The 25,038-nt window shown below is 38.8% G+C and overlaps 1 protein-coding gene across 2 annotated transcripts in view; it reads left to right on the forward strand.

Moving 5' to 3' along the window:
• The window catches only part of MEI4 (meiotic double-stranded break formation protein 4), a 235,888-nt gene that overhangs the window by 207,109 nt on the left and 3,741 nt on the right, over window positions 1-25,038 (forward strand). Inside the window, exon 5 of one of the 2 annotated variants that reach the window (XM_068551118.1) lies at window positions 21,034-21,215. The exons of the other annotated variant lie outside the window; for it this stretch is intronic. Coding sequence (XP_068407219.1) covers window positions 21,034-21,096 — 63 coding nt within the window. The 3' untranslated portion in view covers window positions 21,097-21,215. Of the gene's footprint in view, window positions 1-21,033; window positions 21,216-25,038 lie in introns of those variants that run through there. 2 annotated transcript variants of the gene reach the window in all.

Raw genomic sequence — 25,038 nt, forward strand, 5'->3', positions numbered from 1 at the left:
TTACTCTTACTAGTAGAAGCAATATTGCTAATTATTTTTTCTATAATTAGAGTATGTGGTCGTTTGTTATTATTGTGCACATCTCAGAAAAAACCATGCTGAATCTTTAGTATGTATATTGGTTTTCAGTCTTTAGTTCATTAACTTCTGCTTTTGACTTTATTTTTTCTTCTCTCTTGAATTGCATTTCTTTTGTTTTAAAAAAAAAAAACTATTTTAACTTAAAGTTTCATTCTGAGAAAGAAAGTTTCATTTCCAAGAGTTTGAGAGGCAGTGTAGAATAGTGGTTAAACTGAAAGTTTTGACATAAGACTTCCTGAATTTCAGTGCTGTCTTCACCTCTAATTAGCTGGGCAAGTCATTCATCTTTTTTAAGCTTCATCTGTAAAATGCAGACAATAGTAATAAATACTTCAAGGGGTGTGTGGTAGCATTAAATTAACAAAAACATATAAAATGCCCAAAGCAGTATTTGTAGTATTTAGTTAATCTTAACTATTGTTTTCGGTTATTTATATTTTTATTATTAATTGCTATTTCTGTTGTGTTCTGGTTAGATCATGCGGCCTATGTATTTCTTTTTGTGTTTACTTTATATATTGAATCATATATAATATATATGATCACCTTTTGTGAATATTTGATAGACAATTGAATAAATACTATATTTTCTATGAGGTTGACATTTTACAATGATGAAAACAGCCACAAAGTTTTATAATATTCGTATTCTCTATAGCTTTCTTTGGTTTAGACCCTTTGGTACTGGGTCCTGCAGCCTGCCATACCATCTACTGGCCTGACCTCTCCAGGCCTTCCACAGTCTCTCTATACCATGCTACTCATTCACTGTTCACCTAGAAGTGCATTTGGGCGAAGTTTTGAGCTATGTACATGTTTTTGTGTTGCCATATTGGCATCCCAAGATGTTTGCTTTAAGAAAGACTAAGCATATGCCTAGGGTATGCTAACAGCTGTACTTTGTAGGTGAAACTTCTCTTTATAGTTGGTGTGTTTGGTGGCTACACATAGAACAGAAAGGGGAGAAATTCCGTGATGAATTCCCAGGAAGTACGTGTCAGCCATAAGGTTTTTTTTTTCCGTGAACACTTAATGAGTTTTCATTCCATATCAGGCATTAGACTAAATGATTCTTAACCATTACCTCATTTGTCTTATCTTCATCCCCATTTTACGGATATTAAAGCTGAGGCTTAAGGAGAATAAATAACTCATCCAAAAGTAAACAGCTGTATGTATTAGGTCGGAATTAGAAACCAAGGCTGTTTGATTCCAACCTCATGCCCCTACCCTGGGTACCAGACAGCCCTTAGAGAAAGGTTCTGACAAAAAGGGTCACATTTGAGATAATACTGTCCTGCTCTCTTTCCTTATCAGAGAGCTCTGTTCCGGCTGCTGCCACTCTTCCCCTTGACCAGCTTGGAAAGCAAGGGCTCCAGTGTCTACCACAAACGTTTTGTTTGCTCCCTATTTATTCTCGCACCAAATGTTTCTTGGAGAGCTTCTGCGTGCCAGGGATTCTCAGGGTTAAACATCATTCTGTAATCATAGACATCTTTTGTTTTCCTTTAAAGTAATATCTCTGAAATATAAATCTGATCATGTTTCATACTTTTCACAATCTTTCAATAGCTTTCAAAGTTTCCAAGGCATCCAACAGCGGTTTCAACTCTGGCTGCATATTAAGTCACCTGTGAAGTTTAAAAAACAAAACAAAAAAACAGGCCCTACTCCAGACGGTGATATAACGTGCTTTTGGCAGTCAGACTGCAGAGCCTCTGTGAACAGTGCAGCGATACAGATACTTAAAAGCAAAGGAAAAACTTGGGTATGTTAGGCCATTATATACCAACAATAATATACATGTAAATAAAACAAATCTTCCATGCCAAAAAAGCTACATAGAACCTTATTTTTTTAACTTTGCAAAATTAAACAAACCATTAAAGACAAAATCTAGAGCATTATGCAGTAGACTCTCCTCTCGGTGCCCCCTGAATTGATGCCGGGTGCATGAATAAGCATTTCTTAAAAGCTCCAGGTAATGCAAAAGCGGAGTCTAGGTTGAGAACCTCTGGTTTAGAGGATAAATTCGATATGCCTAACATGCAGAGCCCTCTGTGATCACATTAATTCTTAACCTCTCCATCATTCTCCTTCGCAGCCCACCTCCCTACTTTCTCGCTGGGTTCTAGAGAGGGCAGGGAAATCTGCAGATTCCTATAGGTGAAGCTACTTTTGCACATAATGTGTCATGTGCACCAAATAACCCTCCCCTCCCCCAGTTACTCCTCTACACACACACGCAGTCCTGTGTCCCCTTTTATCTAGATCACTTCCCTAATTCATCCTTGCTCAGCTGTCAGCTTAGCTTGGGTTCCACGTTCCTCCACATCCCCAGTACTCCTCAAGGGTAATCCGTCTGTTGATCTTACATCGTGGGAGCCAAGCACAGAGCCTGGCACACAGTAGATGTGGGGAAAATAATTATTGGAAGGAAGGGCAGAGAGGGTGGAGGAAGGAACTCAGGGTAATCCCCCAGCAGAATGTTTGCAAAGGGCTCTAAGTGATGGGTAGTGTCATGGCAGATGCAAAGACTTGGGGGAAGGAAAGAAGGGGAAGGATAACAGAAAGAAGAGTATGATCCAAAAGGCTTGGAAACTAGCAGTTCCCAAATCAGTGCCCCACAGATCATTGTCTCACTAGATCTTGTTGTTCTGTGAATAAGGCATTCAAAATAAAAGTATAGGAAACATTGGTTTAAAGAAAGTTATTCATATGTATTTGCTGAAGAACTTATCGGAGCCTTTACTATGAATATTGCCAAGCTTATTGACCGTGAAATCTTTTTATTTTCTTGGGATGAAGCATCTTTTAATCAAACACAGTTTGGGGAACACTACTCTAGGACATGTTTGGTGGCCAGTGAGTTTCAGAAGCCTAGGCACACGTGCAGGGAAAATTTAAAAAGAAGAGTTGCCAATAGCAGGAAAGATACGCATTTGACGAGTAGAAGTAGCAGTTTTTCTGGTTACAAATATTATACTAATTTCATTAATTATGCAAGTACAGTAGTTTTAATTTTTTAGATTATATAAGAAAACTCAGGATACAGAACATTTATCAGTTTGCCTTGCTTTCCCTAGTAGCAGTCTATGTTCAGACACTGATATTATGTGCTTTTGGCAATCAGACTGCCGGGCCTCTGTGAACAGATCAGCGCTACACATACTTGAAGAAAAGGAAAACTTGGGGAGGTTAAACCATTACACACCAGCAGTAATATACATGTAAATAAAGCCTTCCATGTCCATACGCGTGTGTGTGTATATATTTAAAACTATATTTTTTTACTCTGCAAAATTAAACAAACAAGCTATTAAAGGCGCAGTCTAGAGCACTGTGCAATAAACTCTCCTCTCAGTGCCCCCTTGTTTCTCCAAAAGAACAGTTGTGTGAGTTCTACTCAAAGGTGGAAAAAGTATAGATGTTGAAGGTAATGAGAAAGAAAGGAAGGTGAGAACCCACCTCTGAAGTTCTTGTCCCCTGTCTTTTAAGTCAGAGGACAGAGCTCTTGAGCAGACTCTCTAGAGAGAGAGTCTAAGACCGGATTGACATCTAGGCTACGTATGAAGTAGGTGTTCACATCGGCCCTGGGCCCTGCTTCCGGGCTCATCCCAAGGTCCCCACCGGCAGTGCGCAGGTGAAGCGGAGAGTGGCCCCCGGCGGGGAAAAGCAGGGGCTGGCAGCTGAAGAGGGGCCCTGTGCTCGGGGCAGACCCCGTCCTTGTTTGGGTTCTGCGCCCCTGCTGTCGGGGTGCCGCCTCCTCTCGGCTGCGTCTCCCGCTCGGCCCGGTCCAGTGTCTTAGGCCAGCGGTTCCCAGCCTTTTCTGCAGCAGGGACTGGCTGTGTGGAAGGTAACTTTTCCAGGGACAGGGGCCGGTGCGGGGACTGGGATATGGCTCAGGCGGTAACGTAAGCGATGCGGAGCCGCAGATGAAGCTCCGGTCCTCGCCCGCCCCCCACCTCCTGCTGTGCGGCCCGGTGCCCAACGGGCCACAGCCCGGAGGTTGGGGACCCCTGCCTTAGGCAGAGGAGGTCCTCGGAAAAGTCACTCCCCCATTCAGCTTTTATATTCCGGATGGCGACTCCGCACTGGAGACCAGTTTACGTGGTGGGAATACTGTGCAGTGAGCCAAAAGTATTTCCTGGACCTTACATGAAAAAAAAGCTACGTATAAATAACGTCCCATAGTAAGCGCTCTGAAGAAAAGTAAGTTGCAGTGAGGAGATGGAACGGAATGGGGCCCTGCCACGAGGAAGGGTGGACCTCCCTGCAGAGGTGACACTGGAACACCAGCCTGGATGAAGCAAGGGAAAGGACTCTTGTGACTCTTCAGTGAGGGGACTATCAGGGAGGGGGGGGGGCAGCGAGCCCAGAAGTCCTGAGGCTGCAGAGTGCTGGGGGTGGATACTCGGTGAGCACGTGAACGGCTGAGTGGATGGGGGGGCATGGGATGCAGTGGGTACCTGTGGAATCGGGCCTATGGGGCTGGTGGAGCCCCCGCTCTCCCCCGCGGCCGGACACGCCACCTGGTGAGGGCTGCGGGGGTCAGGCTGGGCGCAATGTGGAAGTGCTCCGCGGGGGGGGGGGCTTCCGAGGGCCACCCCGCCGTGCCCTGGAGAGGAAGCGGGCAGGGGCTGCAGGCAGAACAGATGGGGTGAGGAGAGACAGAAGGGGCATGGGTAAATTGGTTCCCTTCGAATGTAAACATTGTAATGATGCGTGTTAAACCCACGTTTTCAATGCCAAGGGGGATGAACAAAAGAATCGTCAATTAAGTGTAGAGTGACTTATGCAATACTGCTGACTATCACTTTACTTGCTAAAGCCATGTGCCCAAACTGTAAAGTTAAATGGGTGTCGCTTTAATTTGACTGTCTTTAATTTTGGAACGACTTTTTTTCTTTTGACATTAACAGAGAGGTTCAGGGAGAGTTTTAGGAGAAAACAGATAATTACATGCCATTCAAACAGTTTACAAACATGAATGTTACAGAGCCAGCAAAACTATAATTACACTGAGCGAAGCCGTGATATGCTGGTTTTCATCAGGTAGTTGCATTATTAAAAGTTCTTTCGTACAGCAGGGAAGTGTAGTTTCTAAAACGTGTCCTGAATTTGTAGTGAATATCTGGTTAGCGTAATGCTTTCTGATAATAAATTATTGAAACTAGTTCTTCCTTTTAAATTAACTACTGAAATACCATCGTTTTAGATTAGGTTCAAATCTGTAGGTTTCCTCTGAGGGAGATTTCATCAGTTAATTAAGCATTTTTTTGGCAAATGCCTCTGAATTGTGTTTAAAGAAGACTTCTATAGTAACAATAACACACCTCCTACACATATTTTCATGTGTGTAGACTTACCACCATGAGTTGGATTCATCAACATTCAGACACAGCCTTACCTCGTTTTTGATCATCATAGAATGTACAGCTGGAGATGGCTTAAAGTACTTACATACCTCACAGCCAATCCCTCTTTTTACAAATGAAGAGACAAAACTCAAGGGAGAGAAAGGACTTTTTCGAGCAAGTGGCAAAGTCAGAGCTAGGATTGGAAGCTTTTGACATCTGGTGCTCTTTTGTCCTATTAGAAAAAAAAAAAAAAAAGACCAGAAAGAACCCTAAGTCCATTGAAAAAAGAACTTGAGAAATTATAATCATGCTGTAGAATATACTCATTTTAATTTCAATTGAATTTTGTAGATTTAGATACAGATGTTACACCATAACATAAAAAGTTACGTTCAGGAGAAATGTTTACACAGGAAGGCAAAATTGTCTTCTGTGAGCCCTGAAGGAGGCAGGGAGGTAGAAGGTCTTGCCTGTGATCAATTTGGTTCCTTTAAAAGCAGAAGGGTCATGGCTAAAGGATGGGCTTCAGCTTGTCCAGGTGTGTACACGGACCCAGGTACCCAGCCCAGTTCACGTTACTGGCGTGCTCTGCCCACGTCCTTCACAAAGGTGACCCCTCCATTGGCTTCCCCTCCGCTGCTGGGCCCACCATGGGTAGCTCCCCATCTCCTAAGCCGACCTGTCACAGCGTTCCATTTGTTTTCTTCATGGTGCTCATCTGTGTGTGTGTGTGTGTGTGTGTGTGTGTGTGTGCGCGCGCGCGCGCATGCGCGCGCGCACGTGTTTAGTTGTTTCTTTTCTTTCTCCTTTACTAGACTGTGAACTCCACGAGGCACATTCTACGTCTTTTTGGTTCACTACTACATAGAAGGCCCTGAATTTTCTGTGGCCCATAGGCAGTTGGGAAATGTTATGTGAATGAATGACTCCTTGAATAACTGACTGTGTGATAAGTATGAACAAACTGTAGTTTAACAAGAGCTTTAGTTTTTTGCTCTATTTGGCATGACTGCAAAAGATCTAGGAGCCTTTAAACCACATTATACATCTCTGAAATTGTGAAACAAGCTTTGCAAATGGTCCGCAAACTGGACAAAGAGTAGTTTTAACCATTGTCAGTGATTTTTAGGGCTTCAAAAGTTCAGAAATTCAGAATCTTGGAAAGGGATTTCTATACTAAATGACAAGCACTGGATTCATACTGATCCATATAGTTTTATACTAAATGAATGCTGTAATACTGATCTGTGGCAACAGAATTTAACAGATCTTAAGACTGCTCAAAGAATTAAGAGTTGCGTTGAATTATGTATTTCATGATAAAATGCCAATCATACAGCATAAGAGATGCATGTACCACTTAATCTGGGCACTTTCGGGGTCACTGGTCCATATGGAAGTTATCAAACCACAGTATTCAAGGGATAAGTTGAATGGAAATCCTCATTTTTTGACAAAGAAACTGTAATCCAGAGAGATTAGGTAATTTATCTACTTCAAATCCTCTTTCTGCAATGTGATGATGTAAATCAAGGTCTCACCACTAGATACTGGAGTTTAGGATATAAAAGAACACAGGTTTCAGAGCCATAGAGACCTGGAGAGGATCACAGCTATATCATGACCCCAGGTCAGTCGCACTGTTTCTTGATCTATAAAATAACAATGATAATACTAACTGCCTAACCCAGTGTGGTTTAAATAAGAATTCGTATGTCAGGTCCCTAGCCTGACAATAAATATTAGTTTCCTCTGCATTCTCCTGAATATTACCTCTCCTCGTACCATGTCCAGTAATAGCAACCCCACAATGTTGCTGCCAAGACAATCTGTTTACTGATCAGTTAAAGCCATTAAAAATATAAAACGTAACGACTTAGCAAAATATGAGACAAAATACCATGACAACTTCAATGACAAAATGTCTCAGGCAGTGCTCCTCAAATTAGAAAGAGAAATAGAAAAAGTGTGAAATAGAGGGAGGAAGAGGAGAGAAAGCAGATAGAAAAGAAAAAGGAAATGCACAGTGAAACTTTCAAATGTTAGGGTCATGCCCATTAGTACAAGGACTCTATCAATCTTTTGTAGAATGGATACTACTTATGAAGCAGCACTGATTTAAGGCTTAGGATGGAATGTGGAACATTTAAGAAAAAACGGAGTTTTAAAGTACATTCCGATGGAAATCCTAGAAATACCCACTTCGCTTTTAACTGCTTATGTATTCATGTCGTTCATATATATTATATATTCATATATATAATATATAAGTAATTTTAAATATATATATGTACTTATTTTTTGTCTGAAGCAAATAAAATGGAATCACACTTAACTCTTGGTGTTACTAGCTACAAACAGAAGATATATATATCTTTCCTTCTAAGTTTCTGATGATTCTTCCAGGTTGTATTGATAAGAGCCCATTAGCAGATGGCGTTGCTCAGATTTCCTTGGCCAAATATTTAGGAAGATAATCTTTTGACGGTTGAAATGCCAGTATTCAAAAGGAAAGAAATTATGCCGTTTTCCCTGAGTGTCATACAGTTGATGGCTGACAAGGGAAGATTTCCTCACACGCTTAGGTTTGCTAACCTTTTTAATTCACATACATACTCAAGTTGATGGCTTATAGTTCAGGACGTGAATAACCATCTTAAACATTGATTATCAGAAATGGCAAATCTAGTCATTTGAAAAATGAGTGTTTTGAAAATATCAGTTGCTGTGACTGAGGGAAGCATTGACTCAATCTGTCCCCGTGCTGGTTTTGATTTGGAGAGCTGAAAATGCTGTGCTCCAGAAACCGAGTAGTCAACCCCCTTTTCTGGAAAACTCACTGGGTAAGGAGCATTGGAAAAGGCACTGGAAAATGTGAGAATGATTCTCCCTCCTCTCAAAAACCTCTTATTCTTATTGAAACACCATTTAAAAAAAAAAAAAAAAAAAAGATGTGAGAATCAGAAGATTGCTTGGAAAAGATAATCCATGGTATGACTTTTTTGAAAACCGCATTACTGCTTTCACCGTGAAATAGAGGTGAAGTCATAATATGTTGAACCTGATGCAAGTAAGTGGAAAGAGAGCATTTAATGATACTGTCTTTAATAATTAAAATTTAATATAGCAAATTAGCAATAAAATGCATCAAACAATTAATTCCTTTGCTGTGACCACTTCTGAAAGACTGCTTTGCACCGGGCCCTGAGCGGTCGTCATGGGCGGCACTAAGGTGTCACTGGGTGGAGAAGAGCTGATTCCAAGGGCTTCTGCCTGTGTTTTGTCATTTATAGCTCTCTTGCTCACGCGTGCTCTCTCTCCCCACCCCCAACACAGACGTACACACACACACACACACACACACACACACACACAGATGCACACACCCAGAGACGCACACACACACACCCTGCTACGATAAATAAATAACCCCCTGATTCGAAAGCCTGACTACCTGTAGGTGACAAAGAAAAAGGAATTAATTAGTAAATTAAGTACCATTGATTGTCAATATTCCAAACTTGAAGTGTTCAACAATAAATAATCATCATAGGACTTTTCCTAATGAATACTGGAAATGATTTGAAATAGATTTCTAAAATGCACAATTAATAGATAGGAGATGAGCATAGAAGTCTTCAGAAAAGGTAAGCATAGTAATACATTGTAAAGGGACATGGTGAAATCTTTAGATGGCAATCTTTTTAAAAGTTAGTTTCATGCAATTAATTGTTGACCATTAGCTAGCTAAGTCAGAAATAGTCACTTTATAGCAGATGTTTTAATTTCAGATGACCTACAGATATTTGATCAGAGGCTTGTTATTTTATTTGTTCTATTTCATTTTTTATTGAAGTATAGTTGATTTACAATGTTGTTTTAATTTCTGCTGTACAGCAAAGTGATTCAGTTATACATATATATGTACTTTTTCATGTTCTTTTTTGTTATGGTTTATCAGAGGATATTGAATATAGTTCCCTGTGCTATACAGTAGGACCTTGTTGTTTATCCATTCTGTATATAATAGTTTGCATCTGTTAATCCCAAACTCCCAATCCATCCCTCCCCCACCCCCTCCCCCTCGGCTACCACAAGTGTGTTCTCTATGTCTGTCAGTCTGTTTCTGTTTCATAGACATGTTCATTTGTTTCATATTTTAGATTCCACATGTAAGTGATATCATATGGCATTTGTTTTTCTTTTTCTGACTTCTCTTAGTATGATAATCTCTAGGTCCATCCATGTTGCTGCAAATGGCATTATTTCTTTTTTATGGCTGAGTAATATTCCATTGTATATACATACCATTTCTTCCTTGTCCATTCATGTGTCAGTGGACATTCAGGTTGTTTCCATGTCTTGGCTATTGTAAACAGTGCTGCTATGAACATAGGGGTGCATGCATTTTTTCGAATTGTAGTTTTGTCTGGATGTACGCCCAGGAGTGGGATTGCTGAATCATACGGCAACTCTATTTTTACTTTTTGAGGAACCTCCATACTGTTTTCCATAGTGGCTGTACCGATTTACATTCCCACCAACAGTGTAGGAGTGTTCTCTTTTCTCCACACCTTCTTGAGCATTTGTAATTTGTAGACTTTTTAATAATGGCCATTCTGACCAGTGTGAGTTGATACCTCATTGTAGTTTTGATTTGCATTTCTCTAATAATTAGTGATGTTGAGCATCTTTTTATGTGCCTATAGACCATCTGTATATCTTTTTTGGAGAAATGTCTATTTAGGTCTTCTGCTTATTTTTCAGTTGGGTTGTTTGTTTTTTTTTTTGATATTGACCTGTATGAGCTATTTGTATATTTTGGAAATTAAGCCCTTATCAGCCGCATCATTTGCAAATATTTTCTCCCAGTCCGTAGGTTGTCTTTTCGTTTTGTTTTCATTTTGTTCTTAATCAAATGAACCATTAAAGTAAATTTTGTTTACTGGTATAGGGATACATACATATAGTATTACATTGAACCATATAAAGCTGCTGTTTTTGTAGGTCACAACTGTCAAATATAGAAAATTTGATATGGCTTAACCTAATACAACAAGGATATAGGTCTAGGTCTGGACCTCCTAAAGGTTAGGCTACACTCCAGGTTTTTGTGTAAGAATCTGTATGATGTGGCAACATATAGACATTTAAGGTGGAAAACATCTGAAATCTCATGAGGATCCCACAGTCAGTGACCTAAATATCTGTTCTACAATTGTCAACATTTAAAAACAATCAGAATCCAAATTTATTCAGTGATAACTGAAGATAGAGTTTTTCAGGATACCAGATATTCCTTTGGCATGACAAGGCTATAATGTCTCTTTAAACATGAGTAACCTGGGAAAACAAATTAACCAAAACAAATAAATACACAAAACATTTTATTTCTTTTGGATTCAAAATAAAATATGTATATAATATTTCCTCATATTAAGTAAATGTATTAAACAAAATGTGATGCTGTTTTATATTTATAGGCTATCAAATTTTTAAAGTTTCAATATCAACTGCCTGTTTTTGTGTCTCTAAAACTGAGTCAAACATTTAGAATTAGAAAATGATGACATGAAAAGTACACGTAGGGATTGTCTTGTATTAAGTAGAGAAACCACCATGTACATCAACGACCCTTAAAACACCAAATCACAGGGCTTAAATTCAACCAAACTAGAAATTAATCATAAGTGTTTTATTCCCCCTTTGAATCGAGCTTCTGCGTATTCTCTGAAACTGTGCCAAGGCTGAATTTAGAACACATAGGCCATGCAAACTTACAGCTTTGATTTCACAGCATCCTTTCATTGCATCCTCACAGCATTTCACAGTAAACAGCATCCTTGTCTCATATAAAGGTTGAGAAGTCCCTCTCTACATGCTGCAGCTGCCCCATTAGTGGTTGAGGAGAGAAGAACGCCCTCCTACCAGTGACCTTTGTAGCCATCTTCAGTGTAGACTTGTGCTGCTGCTTTAGAAGTTGTCTTGGATTCGATCTGTACAACAAGGACATGCCATGCTAGGAATGATCTGTGGAAGTTCATGAGAACAAGGGCCTCAGGGTCTGTTTTAAGGGATGCTCTTCCCTGAGTAGTTGAGCCTTCACATGCGATCCCCCAGAATCCATATTTGGACCCTGGAAGTGTCTAGAGCAAACCCAGAGCAAAGAGAACAGACACTGTTTGATGTACTTCCGCCACCCCAGAAAAGCTATTCTGGTGGGGCAGCTGTGCCTTAGAATGACATAGATTTTATTATTGATGAAAAACAGAAAAGCTCCAGAGAAGCAGAACAACAAGAAGACATAAATATTGTGGGAATAAGTGGAGGTCTTTCTGCTTTCAGAGAACTACATTTTTCCATCGCAACACTTAACACAATTGGAATGATAACTTATTTAGGTAATCACTCATTTAACGTCTATGTATACTTTGCAAGAGTATAATGGCTATCGTGGCAAGAACTTTGTGTGTTTCTCTTGGTAGTAGTGTTGTGGATATTTTAAAAATTATTTATACATTTTTATACTTATGCCATTTTTCATAAAGAATGTGTTTTAATAATTGTAACTTTGGGGGAAAAATTAATAGGGGCAACATTCCACCTTTCCCAAAGATTTATGTTAAACATAAAAGTATGAATAAAAAGAAAAGAAGTCCACTGTTCTTTTTGCTTATTCTGAAAGAATCTGCAAAGAACTTAGCAAAGTGTTCTTGACCTTCTGGGTGACACTACGTATGAAAGAAGACATCACCCATCCTTCTCTGCACACTTCAGAAACAAGCTGGCTTTGGGGGAATGTAAATGTCTTTTTGAAACACAAGGAAAATGCTTGAAAGCTTACAAATGGATTTCTCTTAAAAAAAAAAAAAAAAAAACAATTCCAGGGAAATGGATAGAAATTTTCCTTTCTGAGTTGTTCACCTTAGTGAAGTGGTCCTTTAGCTCTGCACTAGAAAATACAAATTCTACACTTAGAAAATCAAATCGATTTTATATGAAATTTTCCATTAAAATTAAATATGCAGCCCATGGACATGATTTCTCAATTTTTGGAATAAATATATTTACTGATATCAGACAAGTATGATCCCATATTTGTCTTTAACATTTGAAAATAGCTAGATATCTTTTCCTGTGATTCCATTACTGTCTTTTAAAGCCTGTCAGATATTTATTGTCATCTATTAATGTCAACAATATGTTCTGCAGAATGCTAATTCTCCATGAATACATTAAAAAGTGTTATATGTTCAAAATGCTGTATTAATCTGATTAATTTGCTGAAGCTTTCTAAAAATTTCAATATGAATTAGGAGAGGAGAGTTGTAGTATGCACTGTTTTCCAAATTCTCCAATAACAGAACTCTTTCTTCTGGAAGAAACTCCTAGGTCTAGTGTTTAGCAAAAAACACTAGACAAAGTACACTAATTTAAAAAATTTATTGTCTAAAATCATGGCAAATGGAAATTAAAATTTTTCTTTCTAATGACTTCTGTCTGACTCGTATATGTTGAATAATAGCTTAGATCAAATTTGTAGAAACACATAACTAATTTGATTTCTCCACATTGGGGGCTTTTTGCCGCTGCTTTTACACCTTGGTTTCATTAGGAAAAGCAAGTAAATCTATTTGAGTGTGGTCTTGATCTTCTGGTTTTGTCTCTCCGTTCACATTCAATCCCCCAGAATCCATATTTGGACCCTGAAAGTGTCTAGAGCAAACCCAGAGCAAAGAGAACAGACACTGTTCGATGTACTTCCACTATCCCAGAAAAGCTATTCTGGTGAGGCAGCTGTGCCTTAGAATGACACAGATTTTTTTATTGATGAAAAACAGAAAAGCTCCAGAGAAGCAGAACAACAAGCAGACATAAATATTGTGGGAATATTTACCTTTGTTAGTTATAAATATTTACCTTTTGGACTGCTTATGCCATGTTTTGATCTAATTGAAAGATTTTGAGCTGGAGGAAGAGACATCTAAGTGATGGTGTGAAAGGGTTTTAAACAGCAAGGGGCACCTAATTAAACAGTACTATGTGAGGTCACTAGAATATGAAATATGAGGTGAAAATTTTGCAAAATTTGTTTGTATTCTTGTCACTTAGTTAGCGCAATATCAGGCCGGTATCCCTGATGAACACTGATGCAGAAATTCTCGACAAAATATTAGCAAACTGAATCCAACAGTACATTAAAAGGCTCATACAACATGATCAGGTGGAATTTACTCCAGAGATACAAGGATGGTTCAACATCTGCAAAGCAATCATCATGATCCATCAGATTAACAAAATGAAGAGTAAAAATCATCTCATTAGATGCAGAAAAAGCACATGATAAAATTCAACATCCATTTATCATAACAACTGTCAACAAACTGGGTATAGAGGGAATGTACCTCAACAAAATAAAGACCATATCTGAAAAACCAATAGCTAACATCATACTCAAAGGTGAAAGGCTGAAAGCTTTTCCTCTAAGATCAGAAACAAGACAAGGATGCCCACTCTCATCACTTTTGTTCAATATGGTTTTGGAAGTCTTAGCGACACTAATTATGTAAGAAAAAGAATTAACTGTCATCCAAATCAGAAAGGAAGAAGTAAAACTGCCACTATTTGTAGGTGACATGATACTACGTATAGAAAACCCTGAAGACTCCACCAAAACATCTGTTAGAACTAATAAATGAATTCAGGAAAGTCACAGGATATGAAATCAATGTACAGAAACCATGTTGTTTCTATATACTAATAATGAACTATCAGAATGGGAAATTAAGAAAATCTCATTTATAATGGCATCAAATAGAATAAAATACCTAGAAATAAATTTAACCAAGGAGGTGAAAGAACTGTATCCTGAAAATGATAAGATAACTAATGAAAGAAAGCAAAGAAGACACAAGTGGATGGAAAGGTATTCCACGTTCTTGGATTAGAAGAATTAATATTGTTAAAATGTTGCCCATACTACCTAAAGCAATCTACAGATTCAGTGCAATCCCTATCAAAATTCCAATGGCATATTTCACAGAACTAGTGCAAATAATCCTAAAGTTCATATGGAACCACAAAAGACCCTGAATAGGCGAAACAGTTTGAGAAAAAAGAACAAAGCTGGAGATATAATACTCCGTGTTTTTCAAACTGTAATACAAAGCTACGGTAATAAAAACAGCATTGTACCGGTGCAACAAAAAAGACACACAGATCAATGGAACAGAATAGAGAGCCCAGAAATAAACCCACACATGTATGGCAATTAATTTACGACAAAAGAGCAAAGAACATGCAGTGGAGAAAGGACAATCTCATCAGTAAATGGTGTTGGGAAAACTAGACAGCCACATGTGAAAGAATGAAACTAGACCACTATCTTACACTATACACAAAAATTAAAATGGATTAAAGACTTGAATGTAAGACCAGAAACCATAAGATTTCTAGAAGAAAACATAGGCAGAAGCTCATTTACATTGGTCTTAGCAATGCTGTGAATCTAGCTCCAAAAGTAAGGGAAATAAAAGCAAAAATAAACATGCGATTCCATTAAACTAAAAAGCTTCTGCACAGTGAAGGAAACCATGATTAAAATTAAAAGGCCACCAACTGAATCAAATATTTTCAAATCATATTCGTTAAGGGGTTAATATCCAAAATATATAGAATTTATACAACACAGCAACAGCAAAAAAAACAATCTGATTAAAAATGGGCAAAGGATCTGAGTAGACTTTTTTTTCAAAGAAGATATACACACGGCCAACAGGTGCATGAAAAAAAATGCCCAACATCACCAATTATTAGGGAAATGCAAATCAAAACTACAATGAGATCACCTCACATTTGTTAGAATGACTATTATCAAAAAGACAAGAAATTACAAATGTTGGTAGGCTGTGGAGCAAAAGGAATGCTTGTACATTTTGGAAGGACTGTAAATTGGTACAGCCACAAGGGAAAACAGTATGGCGATTCCTCGAAAAATAAAGAATGACCCAGTTATTCCACTTCTGGGTGTTTATCCAAAGAACACAAAACACTAATTCAAAGAGATACGTGCATGCCAATGTTCATTGTGGCATTATTCATGAGAGCCAAGATATGGAAACAACCTAGGTGTTCGCTGATGGATGATGAATGGATAAAGATGTGGTATATGAATACAATGGAATACTACTCAGCCATTAAAAAGAATGAAGCCCTGCCATATTCCACAACGTGGATGGACCTTGAAGGTATTATATTAAGTGAAATGTGTTGATTTCACTCATATGTGGAATCTAAAAGAACAAAACAAACAAAAAAAACAAACTCATAGATACAGAGATCAGATTAGTGGTTATCAGAGGGGAAGGGGGTTAGGAGTGGGCAAAATGGGTGAAGGGGGTCAACTGTATGGTGATGGATGGTAACAAAATAAGCAAACCGAAAAAAGCAAGCTCATAGATACAACAGGCCAGGGGGGTGGGGATGGGTGAAATTGGTTAAGGTGGTCAAAAGGTACAGACTTCTAGTTATAAAATACATGTCATGAGGATGTAATGTACAGCATGGGAACTGTGGTTAATAATACTGTACTGCATATTTGAAAATTGCTAAGACAGTAAATCTTAAAAGTCCTCATCAGAAGAAAAAAAACATTTGTAACTGTATGGTGGCGATGGATGTTAGCTAGACTTATTGTGGCGACCAATTCACATATATACAGATGTCGAATTATTCTGTTGTCCACCTGAAACTAATATAGCATTATATGTTACACCTCAGTAAAAACAAGTGTGAAGGATGAGGAAGAAATCTTGGGAAATTTATTTTACATTCTTGTGACTTCTTAGGTCTTTTGAACACCTTCGTGTAACTTGCGTCAACTTCAAGACAGACTGGTGTATTCCAGATCAGTTCAGTTCTGATGCTAGCCACCTGGACTTAGTGCAGACCTCACAGGGTAAAGACACAGTCCCCAACAAGACTGCCCTCATTTCAGATGCCAGCCACTGGCTCAGGGGTCTGCACTTCTGACCAACTGGCTACAAATGTGGGGGAGTTCCTACTCCCCCCTTGGGCTTGATAATTTAACAGAATGACTCACAGGACTCAGGAAAGTATTATACAGGATCAGCCAAATGAAGAGACACACAGTGTGAGGTGTGGGAGGGCCCTAAGCACAGAACTTATGTGCCCTCCCCTCCTGGAATCAGGGTGCCGCGCCCTCCAGGTATATCAGGGTGTTCACCAACCAGGAAGTTCCACTCAGCATCATTTTCCAGAGTTTTTATTGGACTTGCTTATGTAGCTGTGATTGATTGAATGATTGGCCACATGATTGAACTCAGTCTCAACCCCCCCCCACCCCCCCCCCCACCCCCCCCCGCTCCCCAGAGGTCAGGCCGGCTCAAAGCCTCAATCTTTTGATTACATGGTTGGTAATGCAGGTGACCAACCCCTATACTGACTCATCTCATTAGCATAATGTCAAGTAGGAGCCAAGGGCCCACCATGAATAACAAAGACACTCCTTTCACTCAGGATGTTCCAAGGACAAAGACCAGACAAATGCTTCATTATACAATATGTGCTTACCGAACTTTTTTTCCTACACTTATATGAAAAATAATATACCTTTAAACCAAAGTTCTTATTTAATGGAAGCCTATGCAGGTTTTTCCTTCAAGGTAATTGCTCGAAGACTATGTATATAAAACATTATTGCTGCAAAGATATTATATACATACTCATGAATCATTAAAATAAGTAATTATGTCCATATTCATTATATGCAATTGTATACACACATATAAACATATGTGTGTATGTGTAATACACGCACAATTTTTCTAAAATAAGTTGTGTATATAGTTTGGGTACTCTTTCTCTGAGGTTCTTTTTTTTTTTTATACATCTTTATTGGAGTATAATTGCTTTACAATGTTGTGTTAGTTTCTGCTTTATAGCAAAGTGAATCAGTTATACATATACGTATGTTCCCATATCTCTTCCCTCTTGCATCTCCCTCCCTCCCACCTTCCCTATCCCACCCCTGTAGGTGGTCACAAACCACCAAGCTGATCTCCCTGTGCTATGCGGCTGCTTCCCACTAGCTATCTATTTTACGTTTGGTAGTGTGTATATGTCCATGCCACTCTCTCACTTCGTCACAGCTTACCCTTCCCCCTCCCCATATCCTCAAGTCCATTCTCTAGTAGGTCTGCGTCTTTATTCCCATCTTGTCCCTAGGTTCTTCGTGACCTTTTTTTTTTTTTTTTTTTTTTTAGATTCCATATATATGTGTTAGCATATGGTATCTGAGTTTTCTTAAAACACAATGTATCTTTGAAAAGACACTGCTACTAAACTTTCTAGCATACTTGCCAAGAATAACTATTTTGTAGTAATTTTCTGTGGATAACGCTCAGGAACATATTAGTTAGGCTAAAATAAGTAACGTTATTTGATGGTACATCACGTCATCTAAAATCATTACAAATATTAACTATTCTGCGTAAGAAGATTTCCCACATGAGTAAGATACTTTTTAAACTTTAACATTTTAGTGGAATGCTATAGTAAATTCAGTTTATTAAACTGAATGAATCAAGCATCATTTATACATTTGTCACACCCATCATCTGCTTTTGAATTGTGCAGTGTTAGTTCTGTCCTTGGAGGCACATTCAAGCATACAGAGCTCCTTTTCCATTCTAGAAGACCCAGTGTGAGTTTTATCGTTTTTCCTTTGCTGTCAGTTCTCACTTCCTTTCCTCTAGCAGGACTTCCTCCTCTGTCCTTGTTACCTTCAGAATGAGCCCCTGAAGTGAGTTGAGAGGATCTGAGTGAGGACCCGGAGACCCTCCTGCAGCGTCACATGCGCCGTCCACCAGGAACTGTCTCCTGGTGGACATTTCACTGCCTCAGGGTCCGCAAATTCCAAGATACTTGATGTCTGGAAGTTAGACATCCAGAGAAGTTGGCTTCTCATTCCCCCAAAGTGGAACATTTTACAAGAAACTGCTGTATTTCCTTACATTATAAATGAGAGTATGAAAAAGGTTTTGAATGAAATATTCATTTTTCATTGCTGAAGCCACTTTCTTGAAGTATTTGGAGAGTTTTTTGGTTGTATTAGTGAAATATGTCATCTTAAAGTTTTAATGTCATTTTTATATCAGATCCAGATACTACATTTTGGGGTTAAGTTTGAATAAAGAATCAATCACTTTTCTAATGTTAGCAGCATAGTTTAGTTTCTAAAAAAGGTAAAATTTATTGTAATTTCAGACTAAAATTCAGAAACAAATACAGTTACATTTAAAATGTGGTGTTTATTTTAAACATTTCTTTGAAATTAACCAATGATAGTCAACTTACTTGGGAACGTTTTCTTTCTCCTGAAAATAATTGCTTATAAAGCATATAACCAAGTCTATACAGTGCTGCCTAAGCAAACTAACTGATCTGTCTTATAAATGTGGGTACTCCTCAGCATGCTTGATTTTCCTTTTGCAACATGTATCTAAAAAAGATGAGAAACACTTTTATAACCTGTGTATTAATATACGTTTATTGAGTTGCTCTCCCACTTATTTTCAGTGCATTTAAGTTAACTTAATTCCCCATAACGTATTTAATTTTCCTTGTAAGCCACTGCTAGTTTAAAACACAGGCATTTAGCGTTAGTCTCCATTGAGATTATGTGCTGAGCGCATTCTTCATGTTTTTGAGTCTGACTCCTCCAGGAGCAATGCAAATACAATAACACTCTTACAATATACATCCCACTGTATTCTGCTTATTCACATATGTAATTCTACCTTGAACCGTGATGCCTAAAGGATATGAAGCCATACTTCTAGTCATCTTTGTATAATTTCCATGTCAGCATGCGGTTGGCTGTAGCTACTGAAGAGGTGTTCTTTGAAGGAGACACGGAAGGTTAGGTCCTCTGGTTCTATATTCCTTTCTTTACGTTTGTCATCAGGTAGCGACTTTGACCAGCACTAACACACCAAAGCTTTCTGTAGGACCACTTAGCACTTTCGTAACAGATAAATTTCCCCAGCAGCCTCTTAGCACAAAGGTAACGAAAATAGTCAAACCAGATAACTATCTCATAGTTTGAAGTCTAGTGCCTTCTCCTAAACTTTCTGCATTACACATGGATCTTTTCTTTTACAAAAATTCTCTAGATTATCTTCAAGTAACAAATTATAGTTATTATCATCATGGTTATAGAAGTATTTCATATAGTAGTAAAAAAAAAACACTCAATGTTTTATATATATTTTAATAAAAAATCAACCAGAAGGTAGCAAAACATTTAAAATGTTGTTAAACAATATCACATGACTATAGCACGATTGCTTTTTCTTTTATTCAAAGATTATTTCTATTGTGACATTTGTTCTTAAAAGTAACTTATCAAATTCATGATAGCAAACACTTAAAAAGGGTAAATTTTACTGTATGTCAATTATATCTCAAAAAATCCGATTTTTAAAAAAAGAGAAATGGTGGTCAGTTGATTTTTAAAAAAGAACAAAAGAACGAGAAATGCAGTACTCACTTTGCTATAGACACAGCCTCTATGTCAGTAAATGTTCATGAGAACACGTTCAGTTTTTTCTCTTTTGTGTTTCCAGACTTTCCTGGCTGTTGTGCAGTTTCACTTAGCCTTTGAAAGCAAGTTCTGATCAAATGATTTCATTGAATCCGTGGCGACACATGTTTAAAATAGGAAGAAAAAGGGACAAATGTGTTGGCTTTTAATTTCTGTAAATACAACCCCGTTCAGTTGTGCTTTGGGAGATAATTAGTAGATTTAGCCTGAGGCCAAAGTTAGCTTTCAGTTTCCAAACAAAAGTATTGGAAAGGATCTGGTCACTTATGACTCCAGCCCCTTGTTGTCACTAATCTTGGGCTTTGGATCCAGTGCTCTTAAAAATGTATCTACACTTCTTGCTTACTTTGGCACACTTATCAAAGCTTAGCTAAGCAGCCTCTAGGAGATTCTTTTTTAGTCTGGGTGGCCATGGATCCTACTTCAGCAAATCTGGTTCCTGCCTTCTGGCTGGTCGGGCAGGTTTTGATGTTGTCTTGGATAGTCTTTATTTAGAGTCCTAAAGAAGAAAGTTTCTTGTTGATCTTATCCCCACTGGCTATTTGGACACGTGTTTGCCGTAAATAATGGCCATCTGGATCTCTGTTTCTAATATATATCAGACATTTCACCAGCTCTGATTTCTTCTACTCACGCGGTGTCTGAACTGCATGGCGGGGGTGGCTTAACTTAGTGAAGCAGTGCATTCTCTCCCAAGAATTATACTTTCGCCATTTCTCTTGTTCTCCGTGCCTTCCTTCGGGAAGATAAGTGTCAGGCATGTAAGTGACTACTAGACCTCATGGAACCAAACACAGTCTTTAAGATTTTCTTAACATATAGACCTGACTTGGCCTTTGACTGCATGCACCAGTCAGATGGGTCTGGTTCCACTGCCTTAAAGAAGGCTGGGGGGTGGGGGGGGGGGGGTCTGTGCCGAGTGAGCTGTTGCAGAGAATGCTGACGCCCCCCAACTCCCCCTTTAAGCTCTCTGCTGCTCCCTTGCCTCAGTGCACACTGACCGACCAGAGACTGAGAGCCCTGTGGTAGAAGCCAAACAGGTGTTGTCCTGTGCTGACAATAACTTTCAAGTCATCTCTCCAAAAGAATCCTGCCATCGCATCCAGAAGGAGGTGAGCCTACGGGGTGATCATTCATGACCACCTCATTTCCTGCCCTTCAGTGTCTTCTCACACATGTGACTCAACTATCTTTAGAGTTCCTCTATAGCCCTTATAGCATGCACGCGCTCTGCACTGCCATTATTTTCTACTTCTTTGTCTCCCTAGGCACACGAGGAGCTCTCCTACAGGTAGGGGTCCTGTCCTATTCACCTCTGCGTTCTGAGCACTCACCGTGGGGTCTGACATGTGAAGGTACCCAGTCAGTGCTTGTAACAGGACTGAAGCAAGAGAGGAGGCGCGTGAGGCAGGCAGAAACATAACGTCATAAAGTGCTAAGTATTCGCAGCTAAATTCATCCTTAATGAATTCAGCTACTTCTATTCCAGTCTGTGAGCCCTGTTCTTTCACTTAATAGACTCTCATAATAATAACAAAGGCATCCGGTTTGTACTGCTTTGTCAAGAACTACTGTGGTAGAAGTCCAGACAAATAAATGATCTGTTTGCTTCTCAAAATGCTTGAAAGGCATTTCCAGCCTGAGACTAAGTTTAATATTGTGGTATAAACTAGTGAAAAAGTTTCTCCGAGTGGGGTTGATGGCCCCGTAATTAAGGGCGCAGACCCTAAGAAAGCAGTGGGGATGCAGGGTAAAGCTACTTCAGGTTGACTCAGGGGATCTCATAGAACAAAGAAATGCTTTGTGCCTGTATCGGGAACTCTCTGCTCTTTACATGAAGAGATTTGAGAATTAAAATTGATGTGGGATCTATCTTATTATTATGTCCAACAATCTGCTCTTCTGATGACCAAGAAAGGGATGAATAGGAGTCAAACCACAGGAGACTTCCCCAGAGAAATGTGCAAATATAAAATTTAAAGCACTTAGGGTTTAATCTGTGATGTTATTGAGTTGTTTGTTAGTCACCAAAAGGGCATACTGCTTAGAAGGTCATTTTTACCAACCTACCACTAGAACAGATGAACAAGTTGATGCATCTCACACTAGTCAAATACCTGGACCTCTTTCTATTTCCTATAAGACGCCGTGTTTAACCCACGCCTACGCCTACTTCAGGGCCTTCTAATATCAGAAAGACTTTAAAATAATCGTCTCACATTTAGGTTCCTTGTTACCACCCTTCTATGCAAAAAGGAATTGTCTGCTAGATGACTGCTAATTCATGAAGGATTTTCTTGGCAGAGGAAAGTAGATGAAGGGGTGTCATCAGGTTCTCACACATCTCTACAGGAACAGTTCACAGTGAACGTGAAACGCCCCCAACAGTTGACCATAGTACAGTACTTGAATAATACCAGTAGCTTTCCTCTAGGTTCAATGTACCTTATGGATAGGGATGATATCTTTTTCACTTTGGGTAAAAACATAACAATGATGATGATAAATGATAATAGATGATAATACTTATTTGAAAATTTGTGATCCTGTGCTGTGTTTTTAATATTCAGCCTCAAAAAACAGATTTGAGAAAAGTAGGTAAAATTGGTTAATGAGAAAACCATCATCTTTAAACAAGGCTAATTATGACAGATTTTTTTTAAAATTCTGTTATGTCTATTCCTTTCATTGATATTTTTATGTATAAATCTTCCAGATTTATACTGAAAGATTAAACTACTTCCCACTGGAAACATGGCAAAATATCAAGATCCTAAATGCTAGTAATTTTAATAGTTTAGAACTTTTCATCTAAGTTACCTCCAAATTAGACATAAGCCCCTTAGAACCCGTCTCTAGGATGCAACATTTTAGGCAGATAACTATACCATTATCTGTTAAAGCAAAATGGATTAATATCCATTGAATCCTTTTTATTCTTTTTGACCTGACACTTTGGTCAAAAGGTGATTCACCAGTCTCTACCCCTCACTCCCTTTGGGCCTTGGCTCACAATTCTTCTCTAGGAAATCTTCCCTAATTAACTAACTAACACTCTGCTCTGATCAGCCTTTTGCCTTTTACTCCCTCGGTATGGGTCCGGCACCCAGGTTGCCAGGGTTCTATTGTAACCATAAGTTCATCGATTGTGTGTGTGCGTGTGTGTGCGTGTGATTTATATGTTATATGGATGATGTATAATATGCATGCGGTTCTCCTACCCTGTTCTCAGGCTCTGTTGCTAGCCTGGCCACGTGCAGTATTGCACTGGGCTCTTTCAGTACCTTCTCGTGTGCTTCAGAAGCTGCAAGCTGCTTAGTAAACAGCTGCTAGAGAGTTAACTTTCATCCTCCTCAGCTCCTTGACTGAAATCTACTGCCTTCTAGTAGATAAAAAAGGCTAAGTTATTATTAAAACTTAGGGGTAAGTTTTTCACTTAATTATCAATGTAGACAACTGACCTTTTCCTTTAAAGAAGTATTGTGTTGAATTCATTCTTTTAGAAACTGCTTGTTTTAATTGTATCTTACTTATTGCTTCTGTCTAATAAAATCTGGCATGTGGGATACTGAGCCAATGGCATATTACAGTCTGAACATTTAATTTAACATTTAGGCCACGCACCTATACTCTTTGACTTGGTTTTCTGCCCTTTAATGATCCAGTTTTCTCCTTCATCTCTTACATTTGGAGCAATAAGAAAAATGTCGTGTTGTGTTTTTACCCTTTCCATAGCAGCATGCTTATTTCTGAAAGAGTCAGACTGCACTTCTGCATGCCCTTGGTTAGCACACTTAAATTGTCAAAGTGTTGAATTTAGTGAACTATTTACATTTTCATATTTTTCAGCATTAGATATAAGCATCCAAACTGCAAGCCCCACCTTAAGTGTACAGTACCTTTTGCTACATGATCAGCTGCCAAGGAGCGTGACTGTTTTTGTCCCTTTAGCCATCTCTGTCCTTTCTGTGTCAGAGACAGCAGCAAGCAGCACCTTTTCAAGACAAAGGAAACTTACTTAAGAGTTTCCTTCCTGCCTCGACTAAGTCTCAAGCTTCCGATTTTAAAAGACCAAAATGGAAGAAGGGAGCCCCAGCACAGTGCAGGAAGGTACAGCCATCCTGCGTGGGTATATTGAGCTGCACAATGCCATCCGGAATCTGGCCCTTTCTACTTATCCATGGGCAGCCTTCATCCTCAGGCTCACAACAAGGCTGCTGGACCTCCAAGCATTACATCTGTATTTCCAAGCAGGACCAATGGTGAAGAGAGAAGGCAAAAGTGCATTCCACCAGATTTTCCCTGCTATTAAAGCACTTACCCAGAAGCCCCACCCAGTTACTTATATTTCCATTTCTTTGACCAGAATTAGCCTTAAGAGAGACTGGAAAATATACATTTTTTGTTGATCCGTTGTCATTCTGAACAAAACTGGGGTTCTGCTGATGAAAAATGAGGGAGAAGTGGGTATGGAGTAAGCAAGTAGATATGTCTGCTTCAAGGATAATAAGTCTTTATAAAAATATCAAGTTAACCTTGACTGAATTTCAACTGAAACAACAATTAGGAAAGTGGCACCATTTGTCTATAGCCTTAATTTCATAATCTAAGTTTTGAAGTAAAATTTTGCAGCATGTAAAGAAATATTATTTTTTTTTTTACTATTTAAATAAATATTTGGATACTTTGACTTTCTCAAGCCCAACTCAGAAATAGAAAAATAATCATAAGAAATATTTAATTCTAAAAGTGACCTACAAAAATACATGGTGATTTTCCTGCCAGGAAAGTATTTCCTCTTCTGAAGGTCCCCTGCTGTATAAAATGGGATTAGGTATAAGAAGTAGTGATGGGACTACTGAAGCTGCCTCTAAGGGGTCCTTCAGTTCAGAAAGACCCAGTTCAGTTCAGAAAGACCCAGACAGAGAAAGACCCAGTTAGAGAGACAAACTGATGATAGCCTTCCATTGG

This window comes from Eschrichtius robustus, chromosome 9, assembly GCF_028021215.1.
Source record: "Eschrichtius robustus isolate mEscRob2 chromosome 9, mEscRob2.pri, whole genome shotgun sequence".
In the NCBI taxonomy this organism is placed as follows: Eukaryota; Metazoa; Chordata; class Mammalia; order Artiodactyla; family Eschrichtiidae; genus Eschrichtius; species Eschrichtius robustus.